Consider the following 19,221-nt stretch of genomic DNA (forward strand, 5'->3'; position numbering starts at 1 on the left):
ACATGAAATCTGGTCAAGAAAAATGCTCTGTATAAATATCTTTTGATTTGACTAAATACATATGTTGGAAAAACAATATGTTAATATTATTTTAGTGGTTGCATCTTCATCCATATTGGATGGCATAATGCATCATTTGTCCAATACTGGTAGACTTTCACACCAAACAATTTTCTGTCATTGCCATCATTTGGCCAATACTGACAGGCTTTCATGCCACATAGCTTTCTGTCATTGCCACCATCTGGCCAATATTGGCAGTCTTACATGCCACATAGCTTTGCCTTTGCCAATGTTGACAGGCTTTCATGCCACATAGCTTTCTGTCTTTTCCACCATTTAGCCAATGTTGACAGGCTTTCATGCCACATAGCTCTGTCATTGCCACCATCTGGCCAATATTGACAGTCTTTCATGCCACATAGCTTTGCCTTTGCCTATGTTGACAGGCTTTCACGCCACATAGCTTTCTGTCTTTTCCACCATTTAGCCAATACTGACAGGCTTTCATGCCACATAGCTTTCTGTCATTGCCACCATCTGGCCAATATTGACAGTCTTTCATGCCACATAGCTTTGCCTTTGCCAATGTTGACAGGCTTTCACCCACATAGCTTTCTGTCTTTTCCACCATTTAGCCAATACTGACAGGCTTTCATGCCACATAGCTCTGTCATTGCCACCATTTGGCTAATACTAACAGGCTTTCATGTCAACGAACTTTCTGTCAAAGGTTATGGTCTGTGGATCAGCCTTTGAAATAGTCATTTAAATGATTTTTCTGTTTATAGTAATGATGTCAATGTGATGTGGTTTTTTAGATATTACAAGATGGTTCATTTTAAAAGAAGCCACATTCAACAAAAAATTGACACCATCTGTATAAACCTGAAAGGCCTGCATGACGGGGTGCTTAGGTTAACTTTAATTAGAGGTTTAATATTTTTCTTTAGAGGAACGGCAGCCAGATTTGTTAATGGATTAACATAATTTATATAAATGTAGAAGGCTGCCATGCCTGGGTTCCTTCTGTGAAAATTTGGAGAAAATCTGTTCAGTGCTTATTGAAAAGATATCAGCACAAGATTTTCTATTTTTAGTAATGGTGGCCATATACAATGGTTTCTGAGAAGTCAACTGAAGGTTCTTCTGCTTTTTGTTAAAACAGCAATATATGATGGCACATATTTGTATAAAACTGAAAAGCCTTTATGCCTGGGTGCTTTCTGTCATTTGTGACAAACTTTTCATCAGGTTTTAGAAGTCTTTAAAAGGTTTTTCCTATTTTTATAAACGGCACCCGTACTGAACGATGCCAGGATATTTTCTGTTACATTTGATTCAAATGTGTCCAGTTGTTTAGAAAAGTACTTTCTTTTTAAGCAGTGGAGGCCAAATCTGATGAAAGATCAACATCAACTGGATAAATTTAAAAGGCATTCATGAAAATAAGATTTTTGGATCAACTCTGACTGAATTCTGTTCAGCAATTTTTGTTGAGATTTGAAAAATTTTAATTTTAGTAATGGCAGCAATATTGGAAGGTAGATTGGCATCATTTGTATAAATCTCAAAGACCCTCATGTGCCAGGATGCTCTCTGCTAAATTTGGTTGAATTGGTCCCATGGTATTTGAAAAAGGTTAGAGCAACAACTGTTGATGGACACAGGATGGTTGATAAGTAATTTGTGTCAATGATACAAACACAGTTCCATACCATCAAATCACCAGGTGAGCTAAAAATTATTTTGTTTATTAAATTTCATATTTATCTTCACCAATTTAATTCTGAAGTGAAAGTATATGATAATAATAAATTCCAAAACATACACCAGTTGTAAAATACTATCCATGCTGAGTAAGATTCCATTCATAATAAATAGTGATTTAAAGCTGTTAAGGAATTTGGTATAATACAAATGCATTTCAGACTTGTATGAATCATTTTATACAGCAACAGATAAACAAACAAAAACCCAGCATAATGTTCTTTAAAAATGAGACAATAAATCGTATTGGCAGCGTCCAGTTTCTTTCCGTGTATCAATTGAGCCATAGTGTTAAAATCTCACAAACTTTATATTTATTTATCATATCTATTTTAGGAAAAACATATTTATTTATCATATCTATTTTAGGACAAACATACAAAGATATGTATAAAAAGTAAAAATCTGCATCCAATCACAAGATATTAGCACTATGGTGACAACTGGTCCTCTGCTAGAAATCATGCAACTTCTGTCATTTGTTTTTATTGTTTTTTCGAGAAACTTTCACCCGTGATACTCACACTAAAATGTGCTAATGTATCATCCAAAAATAAGCAAAATCCAAACAATTCATAAGTGCAATAATAAATCAAGTTCAAATGTTCAATTTATAAAAATCAATGTGTACTAAAAATACTGAATAACAAGTATGCACTTGAAAATAAGCAAATATAAAAGACAATGATGAAACAAAAAATACCAAAAGATCAAAATGAAGTAATGTACATTATAGTAATGTACAGGATACATAATGTACAGTATATGTAATGTACAATATATGTAAGGTACAATATATGTAATGTACAATATATGTGGTTAAATAAATGTCATCATTTTATGTATATTAAACGTCGAACTTGTCGATCTCTGAAAATTTAAACATCTACAACTGTCACTCCCAAAACTGAGACCCAATACAGTTTGTACCTTGACATACATGCCAACCCCTGATGAGGAAAAATTGTAATCCAAGTGGACAAAAAGAAGAATCCACATATAACATGCTAAAAATTCAATAAACAATGATTTATTTGCCCCTCTCATCTTTTAACATCCTTTACTACTTTCATATGTAGCACTTTTAGCTTTAGAATGTAACAGATTTTCATGTTGCATTTTAAAATACTTTGTACTAGCTGAGACCATGAATGTTTTGCATACCAGTAGAGCACATAGTACTGGGTTACTGAGCTTGGATCTGAATTCAGTTTTATGTTTGTTAATACTGAACAATCTCTCAGTCAGCATTAGAATGGTAAAGAACCAATATTCCTTTCATAACCTGACAAAGAAGAGGAAATTTATATCTTCCAGTGATTGTGTCTTTTAGCTGGGAAATAAGGTACCACTGCACATCAACTCTATCTGCATTAAGTATATTGTCAGGTAGAATCCCAACTTTATACTTCAGGAATTCTCCTTCCAGATGATCCAAGGTAGACGAAGATGGTAATAGAAAGGGATATCTCTTGACAAAGAATCTAACACTTTTGAAGCTTTTTGACTCTCTCTCATTTACATCAGCAAATGAAGCATTTAAAAACACTTCATCTCCTTAGGGGAATTTCTGGAGCATGTAATCACAGGCTGTAGCATAATAATCTTTAACATTATCATAAAACACCTTCATAGCTAGAGTTGAATTGTGTTCTATGAATTCTCTTGCTTCTGCATCAATAGCTAGATCTTCATTATCTTTCTATTAAGAACTCAGTAAACAACATCTCTGCATTTATAACATTCATGTCTGCACTTTAGTTCTGCTGCAGATAAGAAGCTACCTTAGTATTGGAGTTCGTAAGACGAGCTAATTCGATGTGTTTCTTTGTTTTCAAGTGTTTCTCCACATACAATTTACCAACATGCCCAATATTAAAATCGTTTCCGCACAGACTGCAATGAGCATGATGCTGCCCTAGAATACAGGAACTCGTATCGTTGCTTAAAACTGATGTCATACATGTACTATATAGTACAGGTATGACTGGTCAATTTTAAGCAACGATATGAGCCCCTGTGCCCGAGAATGGAACGCTGTATTATGCCATTCATGTATTCATATTTTAAGGAATCGTTTGTCTTTTTCTGATCCACCTGTGAAATTCTTTGAAAAAATATATGTGCTCTAACACAAACATCGACTAGAATACATCTGAATACTTTTAGTGCCAAATAGTAAAATTATTTCCACATGGCCTGCAATAGACGTCACGTGATGCTGCCCCCGTGTCCTCATCTTTGGAGGATTGTTATTTTTTGTTTTGTTTATTTTTGGCCTCTTTCTAATCCATCTGTGAAATTATTTGAAAGGAGATATTTTTGCTCTCAAATATGCATCAACTAAACTAAATTATACCTTTTAGCACCAAATACCTATAGACTGGTTCTGTACTAAATATAAATTATAAAAAAGAATCTGCGAGTAAAGATTAAAAATTAGAAAACCAGTCTGTTCTCTCCTCACTAAGCCATGCAGCTGCTATAAATAGAATACAAGGTCGACAGTTTGAAAGTAGAACCAGCATGTTTCTAGGTAATAGGATAGTTGCTATAAATAGAACATAATACTGTTAGGAAAGTGCACGGACAAGCGTACTCTTATACTGTAGTTACGTAGAAGCCGTCTTTTCTAAAATAAGGTCTGTGGGATTAATGGGATGTTAATAAAAACAAGAAAACAAACAACTTAATTTTTTTGGAAGGTGGATGTACCGAAAAAGCGTAATCCATATATGTTTACTCATAAGGCATAATTTAGTGAAAAAAAGCATAATGGTTGGCATATATGCCTCAATATACAACTGAATAAATGAAACCACAAATTAAAATGATCAAATTCTTTCAAATATTTTAAATTTATAAACCAACCATTTATAGCTCCATGCAAACATTATTTTATCTATTTCTACTCGACTTTGGCTAATGTAAATCACTAAACATCTTAGTCCAGGACATTTAGAAACTTGTTGATCACTCCGATCCCTGATGCACTTCTATTTTGGGCAAATTAATCAGTCTGAACTTTAATTCTTGAGCTGTTTCTTGCTGGTCGACAGTCTTTGAATACATCTCTAAATGACCAGTTAGCAAATCAACTCAATCCATTCTATGTTCACACCTCATCAAAAGCTGACTCACCCAGCAAACTAAAATTCCTTTGGATGGGGATAGTCATGATTAAAAAGAGATATTTTGAGTTCTAAATTCATGATATATGATTAACATCAGCAAAGCTGTTTAAATGAAGTAGAAACAGATATAACAGTGTTTGCATGGAGATACGTAAGGTTGGTTTAAAATTCAAAATGACTGCAAGAAACTAATCATTTTCATGCAGATTTGAGCAATATTGTGCTTTTGTTGAGTTAGATGTTGACAGGAGTACATGCTGCAAGGGTGCTTGGGAAACTTCTACAGGTGTTCTCAATCCATTCAGGGATGGTCCTGGCTTTTAAAAAGCTGTCGCCAAAATAATCGCCAACCTCAATATTTTGTCGCCAATTTTCAAAAAGTGTTGCCAAAAAAAGTAGTGTACATTTTTCCAAGTGTTAATTTAGTCTATTAATGTAACAGGCAATGAAAATTACAAAAGATGGATTAGTTAATACTTTAATTACAACAAGCATTAACAAAATGTTACAAAGTGTTACATGAAGATCCGTCGCGATTTTTGGGCTGCCCACTTGTTGAATGCAGTTTCAAAGTCTAATTTTTCACATCTGTACATGCTGATTCTCATTAAATTCTCGAGAGATGAGATGCAGAGCTTATTTCTGATGTCAGTTTTTATGAGGTTCATCTTACTGAATCCACGTTCACAGTCCTCAGTGCTGACAGGTGACACCAGTAGTCTCTCAGCAGCCTCCCCCCCCCCCTTTTATGGCTAGCTTCACAAAGCTTGTAGCGATTTGCTTCCTAAATCCCAAGAATGATCACTGAATGCTGTATAAATTTTCTCGACAAGAAAAATAGGATCTCCATTCCCACGCATGAAACTTACACGAGTCAACACCTGGCAATATTGGACCGTATATATAAGCGTAAATTCACACCCAATTTAGGGATTCTTTCACTCCTGTATTTTGAGAAATAAATAATTATTATTAATTATGCAAAACTGTTTTTTTTTTTTTTTGCTATTTCTTGTTGCGGAGTTTAAGTCTCTGCAGCCGTAACACGGGACTGATGGCAAAAGGAAAAGATCAATGAGTAAAATGCTGCACTGGCGACAGATGTAATTGTGATTGAGATTTTTTCCATTTGCTTTGTATTTATACACAGTAGTCGGTACTTCAAAGGTTATCAGTTTTCTATGAAGGTTCAGCAAAACTATTGTATTGGTATATGTATAAAAAAACAGAAGGATTAGCCATACAATTAATTGTATCTGTTCTATTCACGTCTTCAGAAGTCGGTCAGTTGTAGGTATAGCGCGGTAGCATGATTGACTGTATCGCAGCATACGGTACTCAGCCCAGATGTCAGCATAAGCAGATTATGATGTAACAATGCACTGTAAAGATAGGGTTGTCAATAAGAACAAAGGATCGTTTGTGTAACAGATTGATTCCAATGCATTGCTTAGTCAAGTTTATGGCTTCCTTTCGTTCTGGCTTTAAATTTATTCAGTCCAAATCCATGATTGTATGTACAAATTAAATAACCAAAAAGTATGTCGCCAAAAAAATCGCCAGATGGGATATTTTTGTCGCCAATAAGGAAAAAAAATCGCAATTTGCGACATTGGCGAAGCCCAGGACGATCCCTGCCATTGAAAATGGCATTTAAATGAAAATAATCATATATATATATATATATATATATATATATATATATATATATATAAATATATTATTCAGACTTACTGGAAATCAGTTAGTGCAACAAATTTATATCACATTAAAAAAATCATCTTAAAATAATCCTTCAATTTGAATGAAAATATTGCAAAATGGACACACAAAAAATGTCTATAAAATCCTTGAACTGCATGCAGAGACTTCTCTAATTATAAACATTACTGAACCCATTTTAAGTAGAGGTAATTTGATACACAAGTAACTCTGTTTTCAGAACTGTAGGAATAGTAAAATAAAATCAAAGCTTCAACAATTTTTTAAAACTATATTGGTTTTTTAAAACCAAAATATCAAAGTCTTTCTAGAATGGGTCTACAGTTTAGAAATATGCACACTGTGGCCGAGTATGTGCTTAAATTTATACAAATTCTGAGACAAATGTGCAGTTAGGGATAATTAAATATAAAATTCAGAAAAGTATGTACATTCTTTGGATGTATTGTACTGTTGGACATTGGACATCCAGTGGGTATATATAAGGTCAGACATCCGGTGGATATATATAAGGTCAGACATCCAGTGGGTATATATAAGGTCAGACATCCAGTGGGTATATATAAGGCCAGACATCCAGTGGGTATATATAAGGTCAGACATCCAGTGGGTATATATAAGGTAAGACATCCAGTGGGTATATATAAGGTCAGACCTCCAGTGGATATATATAATGTCAGACATCCAGTGGGAATATATAAGGTCAGACATCCAGTGGGTATATATAAGGTCAGACATCCAGTGGGTATATATATAGTCAGACATCCAGTGGGTATATATAAGGTCAGACATCCAGTGGGTATCTATAAGGTCAGACATCCAGTGGGTATATATAAGGTCAGACATCCAGTGGGTATATATAAGGTCAGACCTCCAGTGGGTATATATATAGTCAGACATCCAGTGGGAATATATAAAGTCAGACATCCAGTGGGTATATATAAGGTCAGACATCCAGTGGGTATATATAAGGTCAGACATCCAGTGGGTATATATAAGGTCAGACATCCAGTGGGTATATACAAGATCAGGCACTGCCAAAATGTCTTACAAATGTTGTCTTATAAATGACAAACTAAAATCTTTTGAAAAGTTAACTTTCCTAAGAGTTATAAATTTTTCACAAAAGCTTTTAATAAATCAGAAAATTGATGGGCAAATCTTTAAGATGGGACTTCTTGCATTCTTTGGAGTGATACAATTAAAAATATCCCTGAGTCCATATATATTAAATCGATGTTGATTAACAATATCTATCACAGACAATGTGATATGTGTAAATGTGATACAAAAGGTCACAGATCCTCATGATAAAATGATGAGATGGTCAAGTTTTAGGTAATGCAAGATCATTTACAATGTGGACCATTTTATTTAGGCACCTGAATGACACCATTTACAATGTAGGCCACAGTAAGTAGGCACCTGAATGACATCATTTACAGTGTAGGCCACATTAAGTAGGCACCTAAATGACACCATTTAAAATGTGGGCCACATTAGGTAGGCACCTAAATGACATTATTTAAAATCTGGGGCACATTAAGTAGGCACCTGAATTACATTTACAATGTAGGCCACATTAAGTAGACACCTGAATGACATCATTTAAAATGTAGGCCACATTAAGTAGGCACCTAAATTACATTTACAATGTAGGCCATATTAAGTAGGCACCTGAATGACATCATTTAAAATGTAGGCCACATTAAGTTGGCACCTAAATTACATTTACAATGTAGGCCATATTAAGTAGGCACCTGAATGACATCATTTACAATGTAGGCCATATTAAGTAGGCACCTGACTGACATCACTTAAATTGTGGATCTCATTAATTAGGCACCTGAATGACAGTTAAGTTATAAACTTATGCATCCAATTACATTTGCTTTAGTTTACAAATCCATGCATCAAATCATGAAAATTAGATTTGAAAATAAAGAAATATGACTTGAGATAATCATATAAAAGACTGATAAGTTCATAACATTAATGAAAATTTGGTAATAAATCATACAAAGAGTTCTCTAAAAGAAAAAGCGTTACGATACTAAGATTATTGCTGTATAGTGTTACAGATCCAAACTGGTATTGTTTCCACACTAAAATTCTTGTTACATAGTATTACAGATCCAGACTGGTTCTGTTTCCACACTAAGATTCTTGTCATTTATTATTACAGATCCAGACTGGTGCTGTTTCCACACTAAGATTCTTATTATATATTATTACAGATCCAGACTGGTGCCGTTTCCACACTAAGATTTTTATTATATATTACTACAGATCCAGACTGGTGCTGTTTCCACACTAAGATTCTTATTATATATTATTACAGACCCAGACTGGTGCTGTTTCCACACTAAGATTCTTATTATATATTATTACAGATCCAGAATGGTGCTGTTTCCACACTAAGATTTTTATTATATATTACTACAGATCCAGACTGGTGCTGTTTCCACACTAAGATTCTTATTATATATTATTACAGATCCAGAATGGTGCTGTTTCCACATTAAGATTCTTATTATATATTATTACAGATCCAGAATGGTGCTGTTTCCACATTAAGATTCTTATTATATATTATTACAGATCCAGACCAGCAATGTTGTCACACTAAGATTATTGGTATACATTTTTACAGATCCAAACTTTTTGTTACTATCAGCTATAACTGCTACAGTCTAATTCAAAATATACCAGTATGTCATTACAACAGTAAAAATAAGCCTAATAAAACAATATTGTGTTGCTGGCATAAAAGCAAACCATTCCAACTGTATGTTTCATTTACAATGAAACAAAGGATGTCATTTTTACATATCTGAAATGTCCTTATGCCAGAATATAATTTTTACACAACTAAAAGGTCCTTATGCCAGGATGCCATTTTTACATATCTGAAAGGTCCTTATGCCAGGATGTCATTTTTACATAACTGAAAGGTCCTTATGCCAGGATGTCATTTTTACATATCTGAAAGGTCCTTATGCCAGGATGTCATTTTTACATATCTGAAAGGTCCTTATGCCAAGATGTCATTTTTACATATCTGAAAGGTCCTTATTCCATGATGTCATTTTTACACAACTAAAAGGTCCTTATGCCAGGATGTCAACTGATAGGTTCTTATGCCAGGATGTAATTTTTACATAACTGAATGGTTTTTATGCCATGATGATATGTGTGAACTGTATTTCTATTATTTAGCAGTTCTTGACAGGTATTTCTATTTTCATAACTGCAGATAAGTTTTGACGGCAGATCAGCATCACCTGTACAATTAAAAATGTCTAGGAAATGTCTACATGCCTGGACGTTATAAAATTTAGTCAAATTCTGTCTGGAAGCTGCTCATGACTCTCCTATTTTAGCAATTACATCCATATCTACTGGTAAATCATCATCATTTTAAAAATATTTACAATGCTATCACTATACAGGGCATTCTGTTAAATTCTGTGCATTTCTGTTAAGTGGTTTCCAAAACGTTTTATTTAATTTTAGTAATGGCAGACACATTGGATTGCTGATCAGCATCATTCGCACTAATATAAATAGCCTTCATGCACTAATGTTTTCTATTAAATTTGGGAAAATTCTGTCCAGATGTTTTACAGAAGAAGTCATTTGAATATTTTATTGTACTGTCAGTAATGTTAGTAATGGCAATCATATCCGATGTTCCAAAGGCAGCACCTGTAGGCAATGTAAAAGTCTTTATGCCTGGATGTTTTGTCAATTTACTAAAATTATCTTTTTTTAGAAAGTGTTAAAGGTTTTCCACTTTTAGTAATGGCAGCCATATTAGTCATCATTTGTATAAATCAAAACGCCCTTTGTGCCAATATACACTATGCTAATTTTGGTTGAAATTGGTCAATCAGTTTTTGAAACAAGGTTTAAAACACCAAATGCTGAAAGACAACACACAACTGGTACTGCAAGCTGGACACGGGGCCATACCATAAGGTCACATCCTTTAGAAGCAGGTGACCTGAAAAACAAATATCTATCTCAGCCACTTGTCCCAAGTCCATTAACACTTGACCTGGTAGTCATCAATCAGTTCAGTTACCAATTGTGACAACGAATGTAAAATGTGAATTAAATATGTGACCTATACCTTAACCTCCTCATGCACTAAAATCAACAATTATCATAAAAGTTTAAAATTGGTTCAATATATGGGTATAATTATGTATTTTGATCCATCAATCTCGTGTATATTAATGCTGTTGAGACTCAAGTATGTTTAATTTAAACCAGTAACTTTCTGAGGCCATAGTACAAAATCCTATAGATCACTCAAAGTACACTTTGGTATTCATCATCAATACCAAACTGTTTTTCTAAGAAAACCATTAACATGTAACAATAAAAAATTTGGAATCTGAACTTGTGCCATCAAAATAAACTGTATTTCTGTCCACCAACACAGGTAAATTAAGCTAATGTCCATCCATCAATAGGTGAGATAGGGATAAACTGAAAAATATGAATATATAAAAGAAGCCAGGAGACTGCAAGAAAATATAAATGAAGTCATAATGTAGAAAAAAACTGGAAATAATTTTGTGACTTTTTCTTTTAGTTGTTAATATTTTAACATTTTGGTGTCTGATCAATTTCTGTCTCATTTTTGTCTGCCTCCTTCTTTTTCTTCTCTTCCAAAATGGCCTCCTCAGTTTGCTGTCTTGCCATTGCTAGGATACCAGCAGCTTCAGTCTGGAGTAGTCTATCAGCTAATTCCTTGCCAACATTCTCTGCAATCCTACACTTCTCTTTACTGATCCCCTTGGTGTGAACAATTGAAGAGAAGAGTTTGGGACCATTAGAGGTCTCTTTTTGCTGGAATTACAAAACAAATACTCAGATAGAATCTGTGAATGATTAGTGCAGTAAGGTTACATATTAAAATAGCATGTATCTTACATGCATGTGTGTGTGATTTGGATTTTTAACATAGCTTTAAAAAATTTTTAGTTATATTGCTACGATGTCTTAAGTGTGGCAGTTTATAGTGATATCTAGCTCTGGGGCATCATGCTGCAGACATGTAACATGATGTCCCATCCAGTTACATTATCCCAACACCAGGCTGACCAGTCCTAACACTAACCTCCTAATGCTGAGCGCCAAGCGAGGAAGCTGTTAGCACCATTTTTATAAGTCTTTGGTACAACTTACTGGGATCTGAAGCTGTGACCTCCCGCATCCAAGGTGGGTGCTCTAACCTCTAGGCCACTGGAGTGGTCCTATCTTACATGCAGAATCTAACATAAGAATAACTGTTCTGAATGATATTACATTAATAAGTTAGACTCGTTTACCAAGACAGATGTCTAATGCAATTTTGCCTAAATCATTTCCATAATTTAAAACACCAAACTGTTTTACATCCTAACACTCGTTGCTGATCAACCCCAAACAGCTTTTTCCATAATTTAAAACACCATCTATAGTTTTACATCCCAACACTCATTGTGGATTTACCTCAAACAGCTTTCTTTTAGCACCCTACAAGGTATCTAGGTGGCAATTTTCAGTTTTGCTCATCCCATACTGAGTTACATCTCCCATCCTCCTTCTATACCAACCAGTGTTTATGAACTTGCTGATGTAAAGTCACATTTCATGTGTCAATCACCAATTCAACAAAGTCACTGGTTTGACATGTGATATCATGCATAATCATTTAGAAGCTTGAATTTACCAAATTTCACTTATAGATCAAGTTTCTCAACAACAGATCCAATGGGATTAATACATGGATTGAACTCTGGCATACTGCATCTTTGTCAAAAAAGCCACAGCCTATAACACCAAGAACTTGTACCATAGACAATATTTTTGTTTAATTCTTCATAGAAATTATGGTAAATTCACAGCTGTAAACAGGTCTGACAAGCAGACTTCAACATTATAGGGCACTGGGTTTTGATTGCATAGGTGTTATTTAATCTGGGTTTTGATTGCATAGGTGTTATTTAATATGATCCATGTTAAGATAGGCACACATGTGAGCATCTGAAGATGCTGGAGTTGTTTTGTTTAATATATTCTTGTTTACCTTCTTTAAAGGTGGTTCATCATCGTCTGTTTTCAGTGAGGCAGAGTGGGAGTCAATGACAGCTTCAGTACCATCAAGACTGAACACACCTCCCCTGATTTCAATCTGCAGCAGAAGAAAATTAACAGTTATCAACACTACACTTGCACTGCTTGATAATTTGAAAAAATTATTTTTACAGATGTATGAGGCAGGAGTGCTGACATAGAATGACTAAATAGTTCTGAGGAATCCATAATACTACACCTATTAAGCCAAGAATGTTCTTTTGATAAACTTGCAAACCACTGCATTCTGTGTCTTGCTGTCTCTCAGCACTGAGAACTAAGTTCAGTCATTTCATGTTGAAATGTCCTAGAAAAATTTTGATCACAATTTCAGTATTGCAAAAAGTGCAAAATATGTCATACATACTCAGTTCTGAACAAAAGGGAAAGTAATTTGGCCAAGAAAAGAGAGAGAGACTTTTGATCAGTACTGAGAAAGATTTTAATAAACAAGTGTCAATATGCATTTGACTGCAGTGAGAAAATGGAATCAACACACAGCAAAAGTTACATCCAGATGTTTGTTCTCTGATTTTATTGACAAGGTGGTTTTGCACAACAAATGTTGACTTTTCATAATTATTTTCTCTGAGAATACTTACCTGACCCCATAGCTATTAAATCCTCCCATACCTCATCGTTTGATTAAAACTATACACATTTGTAATGAGTCCCTATCAGCCAGAAGCATTCTAGATTAATATTAAAACATTATCATTTTGTTGTCCTTTAACATAAATTAGGTTTACATATTCACCCCATAAACAAGGAATACTCCCTTGTTTAGAGCAGAAGTGTTTCAAATTCAGTGTTTAACAACTTTGCATTGAGCATAGTGCATTTAGAAACTGACCCAAGATATTGGACAACATTAACTGGTGGTTATTTCTATCAGCTACAACAGATTTTCAGAGGCATTCAGCTGGAAATATCAGTAAATTTCACCTTTATTTGTCTGAATAACAGACATGCTGGACAGGGATATAAAAACAGAAGAGACAGAAGAATGGCTACAAATACAAGCAAAGAAAATAAAAGTGCAGAAAAGGCAGGTTCAGTCCTAAAAATCTAAGACAAGCCTTCAACAGGCATGACTTGCCATTGGATTATCTGGAGTATCAAACTGTGTCCAGTGTTCCATTTGTTTTGGTCACATTTGTCATAAACTTCCATCAATATCAGACTCTAAATCATCCTCAGCTCCAGGAAACAATCATTGAAATTTCAGGAGTACAGCATGTTGAGCATGAAAATGTCTCGGAAAAGCCTGCTTGTATGGACCTTGCCAAATGCCTGCATGTATTGACATTTCCAAAAGCCTGAATGCATGGACCTTGCCAAATGCCTGAATGTATGGACCTTGCCAAATGCCTGAATGTATGGACCTTGCCAACTGCCTGATTGTACAGACCTTGCCAACTTACTAAAAGAATGTAGTACATACAATAAAGTTTTGTCAATCTTCAAAATTATACACAAGTATTGAAGTAAATTACTAGTTAATGAAGCCCCAATACATAGCATAAAGGAGTAACAAAGGTAGTACAGGTAATAGATGAGTGAAACACGTCCATCATCTGTGCAGATAAGGCATGAGTGTGTGGACAATCGCTAGTTGACCCTGCCTACAATGACACCAATATGTATTTTTACTGTGTAAAAAAATAGAATGTGAAATTAAGTGGTACTATCCTATTTCACATATAGTGTGGTAAATCAGAGATAATCATTTGTTAAAACTTAATAAGACATCTGTAATCAATTTAGAGGTATAGCGATACAGGTTTTTTCTGTAAAACTTATCTACAAGTACAAACCTTATTTTCTCTCAATTTTGTTTCCACAGAGACAGGTACACTACACCCTCCTCCCTATAAAAAAAAAATATAATAGTGAGTGTATCAAGCTCCATCCATTTATCTCCAACAACTCTTAGGTTATAAAGTGAAAATGAAAGTGTGAGGTAAAGCTTTAAATTCTGAACAGTGACCTTGACTAAGAAATAGGACCCCCATTATGATATATGACTCACCTTCTATAGCTGATGCACAAGTATGCAATGTTTCATTCATTAATCTCAAATGTCTTGAAAGTTTTAGAGGAGAAAGGAAAGTGTCACCAAAAGTATATTATAACGAGCCAAAACCTTGACCTTAAAGATATGACCCCCCCATGATATACGTGTCACACTTGCTAATGATGCTATAAAAATATCCCAAGTGTCATTCCTTTATCTCAAATAACTTTAGATATAAAAGGCAAAAACACATGTGATTGTTACATGAACATACATGCTGATTTTCATATCCTTTAAACTAAGATATAACACCATTATGAAAGAAACCAAACCAATCTAGAGCTTTGGAAGAAAAACTGCAAGATGAGAATGCATTAAAAAGGAAAACATTTTGTTTCCTTCAAACAAAGCATCATTATCTCACCAGTTCTTTAAGGTATGCTCTCTCTGCAATGCAGCATAATGCAGTATCTGGATCATGAATAGTTGCTAAAAGATCTAGCGTTTTCTGGTCCTCATAGCGACACTCCACTCCCATGGCCCCCTGACTGACTGCATACATACACACATCTGTATCCAGCACCTAAAATTGAGAGTTTTGGGTTAATTTCATTTTTTTTTAGTAAGTTTAATTCTTTTTCAACCTTATGCTGAATATAAAATATCTTCAAGCACTGTAAACCATTTGTTTCTTCATCCAGATGCTGGCATGAAGTAGTCTTTGAGGTTACAACTAAAGAAACTGGAGAAAAAATGTAAGGATAAGAACTTGTTCTTAAATGTACCAGAATTTGGATCAAATTCTGATTAACAGAAGTGCAAACCAATTGCTTTGCCACACTGTTATAAAGAAATTTAGTCTGTCTACATCTTCTTGTGTTTATCATCACTCCCCCTCCCAAAAAAAAAAGAAACCCATTAAAGATACTAAAATGACCTTAGTCAAAATTGTTAAGCAAAAAATCAAGTTCAGGAGGGTTGTATGTTACAGGACTCTTGCTTCTGTTAGCAGAAATAAAACTAATTCAAAAATTAATTTTTTTTACCTTGTGATAAAAGAAAACAAAAATCCTTCTGGTTGGAAAGAAAATACTGCCCCCACCCACCCTCTAATTAAGTGATCCGTCCCTAAGTGAGAAGTGTGGTGAAACTGATTAGTGCTGCAAATACACATACCACATATGCAATAAATGACATATTCAACTACCATCAAATACACATACACATATGCAATAAATGACATATTCAACTACCATCAAATACACATACCACATATGCAATAAATGACATATTCAACTACCATCAAATACACATACCACATATGCAATAAATGACATATTCAACTACCATCAAATACACATACCACATATGCAATAAATGACATATTCAACTACCATCAAATACACATACACATATGCAATAAATGACATATTCAACTACCATCAAATACACATACACATATGCAATAAATGACATATTCAACTACCATCAAATACACATACCACATATGCAATAAATGACATATTCAACTACCATCAAATACACATACCACATATGCAATAAATGACATATTCAACTACCATCAAATACACATACCACATATGCAATAAATGACATATTCAACTACCATCAAATACACATACCACATATGCAATAAATGACATATTCAACTACCATCAAATACACATACACATATGCAATAAATGACATATTCAACTACCATCATGTCTCCTTCATTTATTTAATGAGTTACCCCAAATATGAATAAGAAGATATCTGACATGTAATGAGTTTACTGAATATTTGTATCCAGCACATGTTAAGGATGCTCTCCTGTAACAAATCAATATTTACTGCTAAGGCTGAAATTATGTACCACTACATGATTTAATAACTGTTATGTACCACTACATGATTTAATAATTGTTATGTACCGCTACATGATTTCATAACTGTTATGTACCATTACATGATTTCATAACTGTTATGTACCATTACATGATTTCATAACTGTTATGTACCACTACATGATTTCATAACTGTTATGTACCACTACATGATTTCATAACTGTTATGTACCACTACATGATTTTATAACTGTTATGTACCACTACATGATTTCATAACTGTTATGTACCACTACATGATTTCATAACTGTTATGTACCACTACATGATTTTATAACTGTTGGGTACCACTACATGATTTCATAACTGTTATGTACCATTACATGATTTCATAACTATTATGTACCACTACATGATTTCATAACTGTTATGTAACACTACATGATTTCATAACTGTTATGTATCACTACATGATTTCATAACTGTTATGTACCACTACATGATTTCATAACTGTTATGTACCACTACATGATTTCATAACTGTTATGTACCATTACATGATTTCATAACTGTTATGTAACACTACATGATTTCATAACTGTTATGTACCACTACATGATTTCATAACTATTATGTACCACTACAAGATTTTATAACTGTTAGGTACCACTACATGATTTCATAACTGTTATGTACCACTACATGATTTCATAACTGTTATGTACCATTACATGATTTCATAACTGTTATGTAACACTACATGATTTCATAACTGTTATGTACCACTACATGATTTTATAACTGTTAGGTACCACTACATGATTTTATAACTGTTAGGTACCACTACATGATTTTATAACTGTTATGTACCACTAAATGATTTCATAACTGTTATGTACCACTACATGATTTCATAACTGTTATGTACCATTACATGATTTCATAACTGTTATGTAACACTACATGATTTCATAACTGTTATGTACCACTACATGATTTCATAACTGTTATGTACCACTACATGATTTCATAACTGTTATGTACCACTACATGATTTCATAACTGTTATGTAACACTACATGATTTCATAACTGTTATGTAATACTACATGATTATGATTTCATAACTGTTATGTACCACTACATGATTTCATAACTGTTATGTACCACTATATGATTTCATAACTGTTATGTACCATTACATGATTTCATAACTGTTATGTAACACTACAAGATTTCATAACTGTTATGTAACACTACATGATTTCATAACTGTTATGTAACATTACATGATTTCATAACTGTATGTAACACTACATGATTTCATAACTGTTATGTACCACTACATGATTTCATAACTGTTATGTAACACTAAATGATTTTGTAACTGTTATGTAAGACTACATGATTTCATAACTGTTATGTACCACTACATGATTTCATAACTGTTATGTACCACTACATGATTTTATAACTGTTATGTACCACTACATGATTTCATAACTGTTATGTACCACTACATGATTTCATAACTGTTATGTACCACTACATGATTTTATAACTGTTGGGTACCACTACATGATTTCATAACTGTTATGTACCATTACATGATTTCATAACTATTATGTACCACTACATGATTTCATAACTGTTATGTAACACTACATGATTTCATAACTGTTATGTATCACTACATGATTTCATAACTGTTATGTACCACTACATGATTTCATAACTGTTATGTACCACTACATGATTTCATAACTGTTATGTACCATTACATGATTTCATAACTGTTATGTAACACTACATGATTTCATAACTGTTATGTACCACTACATGATTTCATAACTATTATGTACCACTACAAGATTTTATAACTGTTAGGTACCACTACATGATTTCATAACTGTTATGTACCACTACATGATTTCATAACTGTTATGTACCATTACATGATTTCATAACTGTTATGTAACACTACATGATTTCATAACTGTTATGTACCACTACATGATTTTATAACTGTTAGGTACCACTACATGATTTTATAACTGTTAGGTACCACTACATGATTTTATAACTGTTATGTACCACTAAATGATTTCATAACTGTTATGTACCACTACATGATTTCATAACTGTTATGTACCATTACATGATTTCATAACTGTTATGTAACACTACATGATTTCATAACTGTTATGTACCACTACATGATTTCATAACTGTTATGTACCACTACATGATTTCATAACTGTTATGTACCACTACATGATTTCATAACTGTTATGTAACACTACATGATTTCATAACTGTTATGTAATACTACATGATTATGATTTCATAACTGTTATGTACCACTACATGATTTCATAACTGTTATGTACCACTATATGATTTCATAACTGTTATGTACCATTACATGATTTCATAACTGTTATGTAACACTACAAGATTTCATAACTGTTATGTAACACTACATGATTTCATAACTGTTATGTAACATTACATGATTTCATAACTGTATGTAACACTACATGATTTCATAACTGTTATGTACTGCTACATTATTTCATAACTGTTATGTACCATTACATGAT

General features: G+C 33.5%; 1 protein-coding gene across 1 annotated transcript in view; it reads right to left on the minus strand.

Annotated features, from left to right (window-relative positions):
• Nucleotides 1-1,738: 1,738 nt before the first annotated feature.
• Nucleotides 1,739-19,221, minus strand: part of LOC149794608 (porphobilinogen deaminase-like) — a 35,905-nt gene continuing 18,422 nt past the window's right edge. Inside the window, exons 8-11 of the mRNA XM_089968894.1 lie at nucleotides 15,197-15,355; nucleotides 14,573-14,626; nucleotides 12,709-12,813; nucleotides 1,739-11,486 (exon numbers count right to left, since the gene is read on the minus strand). Of these exons, the coding sequence (XP_089825020.1) occupies nucleotides 11,241-11,486; nucleotides 12,709-12,813; nucleotides 14,573-14,626; nucleotides 15,197-15,355 (564 nt within the window). The 3' untranslated portion in view covers nucleotides 1,739-11,240. The remainder of the gene's footprint in view (nucleotides 11,487-12,708; nucleotides 12,814-14,572; nucleotides 14,627-15,196; nucleotides 15,356-19,221) is intronic.

Source organism: Sinohyriopsis cumingii, chromosome 8, assembly GCF_028554795.1.
Source record: "Sinohyriopsis cumingii isolate HCF-2022 chromosome 8, ASM2855479v2, whole genome shotgun sequence".
In the NCBI taxonomy this organism is placed as follows: domain Eukaryota; kingdom Metazoa; phylum Mollusca; class Bivalvia; order Unionida; family Unionidae; genus Sinohyriopsis; species Sinohyriopsis cumingii.